General features: G+C 34.3%; 1 protein-coding gene across 1 annotated transcript in view; it reads left to right on the top strand.

Annotated features, from left to right (window-relative positions):
• The window catches only part of LOC141441079 (potassium voltage-gated channel protein Shaw-like), a gene marked incomplete in the record, with an annotated part of 155735 nt that extends 144217 nt beyond the window's left edge, over positions 1 to 11518 (top strand). The window contains 4 exon segments of the mRNA XM_074105717.1: positions 1 to 432; positions 1479 to 1614; positions 4232 to 4360; positions 6711 to 11518. Of these exon segments, the coding sequence (XP_073961818.1) occupies positions 1 to 432; positions 1479 to 1614; positions 4232 to 4360; positions 6711 to 7117 (1104 nt within the window).
• Between the last annotated feature and the right edge of the window lie 398 nt (positions 11519 to 11916).

The raw sequence follows: 11916 nt of genomic DNA, 5'->3' as shown, positions 1-11916 counted from the left end.
GAATTCATCAAATCGTCCGTCAACATCATCGACTACATCGCCACAATGAGTTTCTACATCGATCTTATTCTCCAGAAGTACGCTTCACACGTGGAGAACGCGGACATCCTCGAGTTCTTCTCCATTATAAGAATCATGAGGCTGTTCAAATTGACGCGGCATTCGTCGGGTCTCAAGATTCTTATCCAAACCTTCAGAGCTTCAGCAAAGGAGTTAACTCTGTTGGTGTTCTTTTTAGTCCTTGGTATAGTAATCTTCGCGAGTTTGGTGTACTACGCGGAGAGGATACAGACGAATCCTCACAACGACTTCAACAGTATACCACTGGGGTTATGGTGGGCCCTGGTCACCATGACCACGGTGGGGTACGGGGACATGGCGCCCAAGACCTACGTCGGAATGTTCGTGGGGGCCCTGTGCGCTTTGGCTGGTGTAAGTACTCCAGAACATTCTTTATATTGTTTTTTATCTCACTAGATGGCGCACAGTTGCGTGAGGTTTTTAAGTATGGCTTTCAAAGTCTGTTATTACGGGCGTGAAAACAAAGTTTAGATTAAAATCATATTTAATACACCTTAAAACCATACCATAAAAATATCGAGCATGCCAGTGTTGCATACTTCCCGTTTTGTTCGGAAAAACGGGAGGACAAAGGTTTCCGAAAGACAAAACTGTCTCAAATCACAGTCATTAATTGCCCCGGAACGCATATTTGCCATAATTAATTTCAGGTATTGCAAAATATTCACAAAATTATTCTAATTATAAATAAACCCGCGTTGCTCACCCAAAAACTATGAGATTTGACATTTCGGAGACCTCACGCTACACTAGCGCCTCTAGTGGTGAATTCATACGCGATAGCCCTCATTATTTTACTTACTACAACATTATAAAATTGTCTATAAGCACACAGTTCTTTATAACTAGTGATGAATGATGATGAATAACCTATTATAATCTGTTCTTTGAAACAAGAATAATACAAAAGAAATGTGATAATTTTGAATCATAATTACAGGCACTTTACGCTTAAAGCCTACCTACTGTCACATTTTTAGGGCATATTTCACCGCTTTGTGTTAGATTCCTATTATTTCATCAACAGATGTTTTTCTGAGGTGAGATCTGTTTATTTTGTTAACCGAAAATGGCATCACAGATATATCTGTTACAATAGATAATAGTCATTTATCAGAGAATCTTGAATCAGTTGGTTCTTGTACTACGAATGTACTAGTAGAACCAAGTGTTTTACGAAAGGGTGTAAAAAAAAAACAAGTAACGTTATCGTTATGACCACTATTGCTGAGGATCTAATGACTGGGGTCTCTACCAATTTTAGAATAGACTAGAAAAAAGCCTTAAAGAAAAGAAAATTGGTTAATGTTATGAATACAGCAAATTAAAATTTGGTGCCAAGCCAATCTTTTCTAGTCTCAAATAACCAATTAATAAGACTGTCTTGCTACACACAGGTGCTAACGATAGCTCTGCCTGTGCCGGTCATCGTGTCCAACTTCGCCATGTACTACTCACACACACAGGCGAGAGCCAAACTGCCGAAGAAACGGCGGAGAGTCATCAACGTTGAGCCCGCAAGGCCTCCTATGCGTAAGTAATATAAAAATAGAAATGGAAAATGTTTATTCGCTTTTTGTAAAAAATACATTAAACAAAAAAAAAAAATTGTGAAATCGCGAAGCGGTCCCAGCTCAGCTTAGTGTTGGTCGAGTAGGCCAACGCTGGTCTTCCGCTGTGACCGCTTGGCGACTTCACGGACTACTTGTAACTATCGTTTTGTATACAAACGGTGGAGAATACATATTACGGCATATACTAGCTGACGCGGTTTCCACGGAGTAGGTGGACTAAATATTGAAAAGTAGTATGAGCAGCTCTAACTACACGCGTGGCGTGCGACGGATTTTGTTTGTAGGTACCTACCCGCCCGCTCCGTGTACCCATGCCTGCAAGCGTAGGCCCTTAGATATATTTTGATAAAATAACCCACCAACAATAAATTGGAAAACCCCCGACTTTGTCACTTCAAAGTTCAATATCTCAAAAACGGCTAAGCCGATTTTGATAAAACATGTCTAAGAACCATTGCTAGAAAACCTGCTTTCAAATAGAAATAACCGCATTCAAATCGGTCCACCAGTTTATGAGCTATGGTGTCACAGACAGACAGACAAACAGACAGACAAGCACAGACATATACAGACACACATAGCGGTTAAACTTATAACAGCCCTCTTTTTGCGCCTCCGAGTTATAAAACCGAAGGAAAACAGTTAAAAAAAACTGCATTACGGAGAAGAGAGCATCCGAGGTCTCAAATACTTTATACTTACGGTGTTTATAAAAATAATAATTAGGTACTTATTGATCCTCGAAAATATGTTAGTAACTATCACAAATAAATAAATCTATTAGATAAAAATCCAAACTTAATTGCAGCTGCAGCTTATGTTTCAAGCGGATAAAATATTTGTGTAACAACACTTACTGAAATAGAAATTGAAAATTAACAATAACGAAATAAAATATGTATGAGTTTTTGAAGTTTTTACCGGTTTACTTGTAATCGAGAAACTCATTCACCCTCTCATCAACTTCTAACGAAATGAAGTTACAAACAGCTGCTGTCTGCTACAGAAGCGTCAGCTGCAATTATTTAAAAACAAAGAAACAAGTTTCCTTCCGTTGAAAACTCGACTCAAAGAGTGAACATGAAATATTTCTGTTCGAAATATTACACGACGATGGAGATAATTATGATTAGATCCAACCCTAACTAACTTAGTAAAAAATAAGTGAGCTTTTCGTGAAAAAATTTAATCCGCCCTCCATATTTTCGGACGCCATTTTAAAATATTACATCCTTTGTCACTGCGACTGTTTTGAGGAATTTCATCATATTGTCACTTCTTTTGATGGAATGAAGACCGCGGATTGACAAGATCAGCGTAGGACGGTCACCAACAAGATGGACGGATGACCTGGTTAAAACCTCAAGTTCACGGTGGATACAGGCTGCTTCCAACCGAAGCTACTTGAGAATGAGGGAGGCTTTATAACCAACAGTTGACATCCTACAATAGTCTGCTGATGAAACATAATTAAAATAACCTAACCATAAAAATTTAATTTTTTATACAAGTTTTTTTTTGCTGACTGTACTTTTCGTTGACTGTACTTGCATTGTCACTCAAACTACATTTTCATACCAAATTTCAAGTCGATGCTATTAACCGTTGAAGAGTTCAGTCCTACTAGATTATTGTATTGTCACGTGATTTACATAAGTATTCCTAATTTCAACTCAATCTGGCTACTGAAAGTTGGTCAAATTTAACTTGCAAGATTTGATTACAGACATACAGATAGACAGACAGAAAGACAACGGGACAGGTAAAATTAAATAAAAGCTTGTAAAATAAAATTAATTGACACAATCTAAATCTCACCGGGTTACTATCACTTGTATGACAGATTATAGTATAATCAAGTATTTTCAAATATAATAACGTTAAAATCGAAAATTTGTAGCTATGAACTTGTAATGTCCGTGGATAAAGTTAAATTGAAATTCTAATTTAAACAACAAAGCTTTGAAACTTGATACCTTAAACCTTTTATCGAATTTCCTCCATCGTTAGAATTTAGATTCGTTTGAGAAGTATTTTACAGTTTGTATCATCTGATTTATCAAGATGACTTTAATTCGCTTTATCTTGCTCTAAAATCATATTATCCAGCGAGTATGAAGTATTCAATAAAGAGCGATTTCTAAAATTTTCTTTTGGTTCAAATTAAGTCATTTTTATAGATTATAATTATTATGAAAGTTTCTTGATCCTTGACCCCAGAAATCAAACTGCGCCCACACTAAAATTCGAACAAACATTTTCCTAGAGTTAAGACCAAGCTACGAATAGATTAATTATTTGTCCCCCAAAACCCCCACGTAACAAATTTTATCGAAATCATTTCATCTGTTCCGGAGGTCCCAATTGATAAATAAAATAGTAGTCTTGGAAACAAACATTTCACTTTTATAGGGGTCAGTCTAGCAACGGCAGCCTAAGGCTTTGTTGTCTGTCTGCCAGTCCATCCATCACATAATTGTTTTTTTTTGGTGACGAATTTTTAATCTTAATTAATATGTAACTTTCAACAAAAAGTTGCTGTATTGTTTTGAATTGAAACTATACTCTTCCAACAGGAGCCCCGGGCGCGCCAGGAGCCCCCGGCGCTGGCCCCATGCCCCCCGGTATGGGGCCCCAAGCCGCCAACCGCCGCATGAACGCCATCAAAACCAACCACCCCAAAGATATGATGGGGCCTAACATGGGTAAGACATGAAAAGAACGAAGCAAATGGATGAACATAAATATCTTTAGTATCTGAAAGCCACATTAAACTATGGATATTTACATCATTTTAATGAAAAAAATGATTCCAGTATAGGCTACAAGCCTCTGCAGAATAATAAGGAAATTAATACTTTATTATATTACGTAACATAATTTCCAAGAGCAAAAAGCAAAATAAGAAATCTAAGTCACAAACACTATCTACGTAGAAAGCATTCAGTTATGTGGAGAAGAAAAATGTATCTTAAGTATCAGTTGAATCAAATCAAATTTAGGATATAAAATATGATTTTTGATTGTAAATAATGAAAAAGTGAAACTTTTGTACATAGAGAATCGTCACAGTCAGAATCTTGTAATGCAAAAATTGTTTCGGATAATTTTCAAGAAGAAGTAAAATCTGAGGAACTGGGTCAAGTTGTAAGAGGATCCTTAAATGTAAATCCGTTTTTAAACATAACTTTGTCGAGACTGTGCACTCGACATGGAAATGAAAAAGTTTAAGAGCTTACGAAGTTTCTTTAAAAAAAATTTTTTTATTATGAAGTGTATTGGATTATCGTTCTCTTGGTATATTTTACTTAACCATTCGGGACTTTGTTTTGTAATGAAATTTATTTGCCGTGTTATAATTACAACAAAACAATATTAGAACGTCCGTTGTAGTCAACAGAACAATTTTTGTGATGGTCCTAGAAACACAGTGTTCAATATTCACTCTGTAAAAGCACTAAATGTTTAAATTTACAGAAATTCAAGAGACGACGCAAAGCGAATTAATTTCGCTCTATATTAAATTAATCATTACACAAACAGAATTGATAATTGAAAATTACAAACCATTTAAAAACCTTGCTGATACTATACACTATTTTTGCATTTTGCGTTAGTTCGAAATCTAAGGAACGTTTTCAGTGACGCTTTAGATATTGGGTTGTAAATAAGCGTTTTAACGAATGTTACTAATGACTAATCAAACAGCAATAATGAACATGCTTAAGTTAACTTAACTAATTGATTATTAGACCAGATTTTAATTAAAGGCATCGAACGATCGAACGAATATGAAAGTTTTTCGACAAATAGACTAACACGAAAATTGAAGCACTGAAAAAGTTAACCCGAAATAATCCGTACCAGTGTAAAATACTCACAAAACTAACTGTAGCTTATGCAATGTAATCCTCCACAGATGGTGATCGTAGCGAGCTTGAGGCTATGATCCAAACGACACCAAACAACTGCAAAAGAAAAAATCTAAGCATGCTTTAGAAAGCATCACACAATTGGCGCCGTCGGACTCCCGAAGGCTTTCTATACTATCGCCTGCACCCACGGAACTAGTTCACAGGAATGCTACATCTGATCTAGACATCACTAATCATTAACCTCATAATCATTGCACAAACGGTCTTCAAGCAGCACCAAAGGAGCCGACTTGGTCCTTTCGCTTCGCCAGTGACGCGGAAGGTTCGAGAACTTGACATTCTTGGGTTATATGACCCTATCCCGCACTAATCTGCTTCTCGCTTTATTCCATCAATGTTGTCGTATACGCCTTGAGTCTGTGCTTTGTTATCATTAAGCAAAATGTTTATGACTGTTTGCGTTCTTGGCCATTTCTTTCGAATAATTATACCATGTACCTATGTAACCACTGAGTTTTTAGTTTTTAGATCACTCGTCGATATTTTCTGTTCTTTACCAGTGTCTGTTAAATTATTTTAGATTTTAAGTTTATCTTGGTTGCTTAGAGTTTATTAAGTTGCTAGTTACCATGTTTGTTTTCAGGCAATAATCACCAAACTCCAGCTATCAAAAACAACATAACTCCAGTCGCTTCGAACACACCCGACACTGCGGTACACTTCCTAAACAGACAAGCTTTACACTAAACGCCTGACAAAATGGCCATGTCGCTCTTACAAGGCCTTTTGATTCCAACATACAACCTTGTACAAGTGAACGCGATAGATATTATTTGATAGGTTTAACATGACATCTTTTTTAAAATAGTGTTGTTAGTATTATAGTATTGTTAGACAAAGATGTCATTATTATCCTATCAAATTTTATTACCTTTGCTGTTTATTGTATATTGTTCTGTGTATTTTCGTCGCTACATGTGGTATTTAGTAAATGTGATCCTAAAAAATTTGTATCCCGATCTATAACTAACTTTAGTCCGTACTTTCAATATTAGTTACTATAAAGTTTCCTTTCGATGTCCAAGTAACTTAGCATGTCAGCATGTTTCTTCAACTTGCGTGGTTGTGGTCCGTATGAAAAATTACTAACTTTATACTCATGATGCCTTATTCCCTGCAGTTGCGAGTCTGATGCCTGGTATGGACTTATCAGTCACCACCCGCTTGACTCCGAGTCCTCGAGACATGAGTCCCGCGCTAGCCATAGCTCTTCCCATGATGAAATCCGTCAACATAGTACCAGCTCAGTGCTTTGACAACATGGCTTTCCATGGAGCAGAAGACAAGTCCGACATAAGTGAGAAAGATGAAACATTCAGCAAGCGGTCCAGCCGGCAGGAATCTCTAGAAAGCGATAACACTTTAAGAGTGAACAATTACAAAAATGAAAGATACATGAGCAAGGGAGTGGAAGAAAAAACAGACGCTAGAACTCCACTTCTAAGAGATCACAAGATAGAATCGCTGGACGAGAACAAACTTCGTGAGAGCAAAGCTGAAAAAAGAAAGTCCTCCGCTTCAACATAACAGTAAATATTGTAAATAATAATGCTACTGCTATTTTAAACATTAAAGGGAGACCATTAAAAATCTTTTGCCGTCACAAGTGGATACGTTTTTTGAATTGTAACCCTGAGAAGAAGCAAACTAACGATATCACACAAAATAGATACGCTTTTATCAAAATGTTCCCTGTTTCAACTGCAAAAATTCCAAAGATAAGTTACGTTACGAGTAGCTAAGTTTAGTTAATTTGACTACGCGACTGTGTCTTAAACCAAAAACGTATCCTACGGGTGACAGTACATTTTTAAATGGTCTGACCTATTCAACGAGACCAATAGAACTAAGAATGTTTTAACTAATAAAAGTTAAGATTTGTCCTCTTCATACAGTAAAAATAGTTCAGCAAACAACGTATGGCATACAGAGCAGAGTAACTAAAAATGTAACCATAAGGCCCTGTTTAATAATTCTGAAAAATAAATTAACGTAGAGCCCTCTCTCATGATTCAGTAAGTTTTGAATATCAAACAAACTATGAGCTAGCATCGTACAAATTAAAGATCATCGTATCGTCTATATAATAAACCTATGTTTATTTATAATGCATTGTTTGGTTTAATTTAAAATTTCGGTTCTTTTAACATTTAATTGTACTCGTAGTGTCTACTCTTGTAACTGATATCCTGTCAATCGTTCAAAGATTAACTGGAAGAGATCTTATTATCTTTTACATCTTATTATGTTGTTAATTTCATGTGTTTTATTTGCAATAAAGAATTTACAATGCAATACAATCGTATCGTCTGTAGCCAATGTGCGATGCACCGCTAGGCCTTCTGTCAGGAGATTTGGGCCATAGTTATCATATGGGTAGCATGGATCGGGAACTGACACGTCATAGAATTGCTCCGCAGACATATCTGTGTTTCTCACGATGTTTTTCTTAACGGAAAAGCTCCCACTAAATTTCAAATTCGACCATTTGAAAAAATCAGTGATGCCAACGCGCTAACCATCCTCAGCCAGAGAGGCCATAAATCTAACTGCTAGGGTACCACACTTGGTCCCTCAAGGATGTGAGTTCACCATACTATCTCAACTCAAAAGAAAATAAGTGTAGATTGAGCTGTGGCTTAAACTAAAAGCTTATAGAATCATTAGAGGGAATAGAATTTACAAGTATAACGCGTTACCGGAGACTCGATATTGCCTTCGTATCCAGTGCTAAGTATTGAAGTTAAAATTTTATAAGTTGAAGCATTCAAGGCCGTGATAGATGTAAGATAGCTAAGGGGTGCTTTGAGCACCTGCGATTTACACATACGTATGAATATTAGTAAATAGCTGCCTATCACAAACTAGTGTTAATATTACATTTTATACATCCATACACTCACAGTCGACTGTTTTCAGTATTTTCAATATAATTTCTGATACTAAAAAATAATGAAACGAAAGCTCCTACATCAAAATAATGTCGTTTAAGTAGCTATGATGTTTTAAGCTAAATTGAAGTACAGTTTTACGCGACGCCTTTGTACAAAAAAATCATATTTCAGCTAACGCATTTCTCTAAATCGTTTTTTCAGATTTATTAACGCGGAAGAACTCTTAATTAATTTTCACTCGCCTCTCATTTCACAGTATCCAGTTTTGTTTGAAATAAGCCGAACGGGCGCCTGCACGAAATTCCAATTTAACATTTGGTTAAACTCTTCGAATGTCAGCTGTTTCCAATTTTATTTGTCGGAGGCAATTTGCTTGCAAACATTTTATAGGTGTTTGCCAAAAATACCGTTGCGTTATTGTTGTAAGGGTTTTTGTGGATTTATTGTTTTGACCTCCCGAATTCAGGGTATTGAATATTTGAATTCGATATTTAACCGTATCAGCAAAAAAGCAATGTTTCATTTCAATGTAACGAAAAAGAACTATAGAAATAGTGGAAAGAAGAATCGACGAACTTTAGTGTTTGCTGGGTCAAGAAAGTCTTTCGAATATTGTTAATTAAAACATTTTCAACTTCTATACCTCAAACACGGATCACAATAAGTCGTGAGAGTTCTTTAAAACAGTCGACTGATTTATTAGTGACCAGAATTTGGTACTTTTGAAATATTTTAATGATCTGTTTTAATTTAAATGTTATATAAGTTTCCGGTCCATTAGTGAAACTAAGTTATAGGAAGCTTTTTCAGTGACATGATCAAAATGGTTTGATACTTTTCAGGAAGTAAAACTTCTTCTGCAAAAAGTTAAGTCGAAACTGCTATGTTTTTATGGCCACCGTCCATGCAAACAGACTAAATCACGAATTATTATTTTTAACAAAGAAAAAAACTTTTTTTTAACCTGAAAAGGCTTTCTATAACTGTTTGAATAAGTTAACAGTATATGAGTGTACATATAAAAACATAGTGTTAAAGTTTTTGTATATCAACAGTTAATAATAAAATTATAAATCACTAGATGCACATATCATGGGCACTCTTTCATTCTTGGTGTTATTTTACATGTAAATAGATATAAATTATAACTATAATTAATTTTAAGGGTAGATAGATGTCAACCAAGTTATGTTGCTTTTAAAAATAAGCGCAAATGTTTTAATCGAAGATATGATAGTTTTTTCAATTTCACAAATTCAAAATTTGACGACGATAAAATGTCTACGTCTAAACCCAGGGACCCTCGGTGTTTTTATAAAACCTTTATTTGTTAAGAAATATTTAAAATTAAAACTCCTTATGTTTTTATTATTTTGTTAAAGGCATAACGAATTTATTGGTTCTCTGGTTTGTTCTACGCATAAAATGCAATAATTTTAAAATAATATTATGTAGATAGCACGATACAGTTTATAAAAATATTTGTATATACTTTTAGACTTATAATATAATTTTTATTATTTTTACCAAGATTATTTGAACTTGTACCAATTAGCATGAAAAAAAAATAGATCTCGTAGTAATAATTAAAAAATGTGTTTTACGGATGTTATAGTTTGCCTCGACTTTGTTTAGTATGAAAGTTGAAGCTAGTGGACCACACAAGAAGTGCTCGTGCATTTTTATTATTTAAAAAGAAACACTTGTCACAAATATGCTGGAATTGTAGTCGATAAATTACGTTTAACGAAGAGTAACCTAAATATATGTTATATTATGATAAACTGAATGAAACCAAAATGATTTTTTTTCTGCTTCTCGCCATGAACTATAATAATTGCTATTCCTAAAATGTTCAGCGATTGAAATAAAATGATTGCTTTCAATTATACGTAAGTTCTTTGGTATCGGTAAAAGTGACGATTTTAGGGCGAATATTCAGCGTTTTGCAGCTTTTTTTCATTAATGTCTTCCCAGGGTTATTTTTTTATGAAAATTTAAGACAATACCGATGCGGAGTTTACCGTGATTAAAATTCTTGTGACCTGTCTTTCCGTTGTGCTAATAAACGTGAGATGGTAATGACGTTTGACCCAGCGGTCAAAACGCTCGAATAATCGCCCTTTAACTATTTTTTACATAACATGAAAGAAGAAATAAAAATGCACAAGGCCTATATTTGGCAGATATGCCTGAAATACAAGGCTTTTATACGAGATACTTACGCACAAAAGGTAAGAAACACCAAAACGATGGAAAGAATTCTAAATCCAATTTCTGTAAAACTAGTGATCACGGCTAATATTCAATTTTAATATCGGCAAAGAATATGGAGAATATTTCTTCAATAACCTTGGACTGTCAATGATACGATGTACTGTTTATAATCCCAAAATTTGCTTTTTCTAAATTTTCTGTATTAATTAAATCTCAATTGATTGAACTAATGGAGTATCAATACATTTTAGATTATTTTCAGAATACAAATCTTGTAAAATTTATAATCATTTCAAATATTCTGCCTTCCACAATTGTAAGTGATTCTTTTTTTGTGCTACCTTATGCAGTAAAATTCTTCTGTGATTAGTTTTTGTTTTATTACATTTATAATTTTTATAATTATAACGTTCTACACTGTATATCATCAGCATGAAACTAAGATTTCTTTGGGTTTAACCATTATTTCAAATGAAAAGTTGTATTACTCTACATGCCTAAGTTTAATTTTTATTTAAATTATAATACAACAATTATAATTTTCCTTTTTATTAAAGTTGAAGCTCAGTTCTTTCAGGCCTTTTCCAAGTTTTACTATGCACAAAACCCAACTTAAATTAGTTATTAATGTGGGTATCATTGATTATGGTTCAGTTTCTAATCGAGGAATGATTGTTACGAGCAATGCTAGAATAAGGCTTCACAGCGAGTAAACAGGGCTTGTATCTAATTGTATAGCATCTATATATACATATACAATTTAAAACAATACAAATCAAATTATTTGAAATATTGTTCATTAAACATGTGAAAATTTTCTTTGTGTTTTATTTACGTACTGTATTTTCATACAACCGCTTTTACAGAATGCATTCGACGAACATGGTTAAATCCTTTTGCCAAATTTAAAAGTGAAATAAGTCTGCTTGAGTTCTTTACAGGAACTTAGTCCTTGAATTTTATCTAGAAATAATTGTCTTTTAGAAAAATAATCTAAAAATAAAATAAATGCCTTAGTTATTTGTGGTATGGTGTCACTCAAGGGTAAGCCTTAGGTCCTTCGTTACTTTTTCTATATTACAACGATTACTTATCTTATATTAAGACAATTACATTTTAGTGTTCAATATACATTATTAACATTATTATCTGATATCTTCTTCCGTAAACATCAGCTTGTATTAAAATTGTAAAGGGTTTCTGATCCCCTTCTTG

This window comes from Choristoneura fumiferana, chromosome 23 (genome assembly GCF_025370935.1).
Source record: "Choristoneura fumiferana chromosome 23, NRCan_CFum_1, whole genome shotgun sequence".
Taxonomy (NCBI): Eukaryota; Metazoa; Arthropoda; class Insecta; order Lepidoptera; family Tortricidae; genus Choristoneura; species Choristoneura fumiferana.
This window is presented reverse-complemented; position numbering and strand designations above follow the sequence as displayed.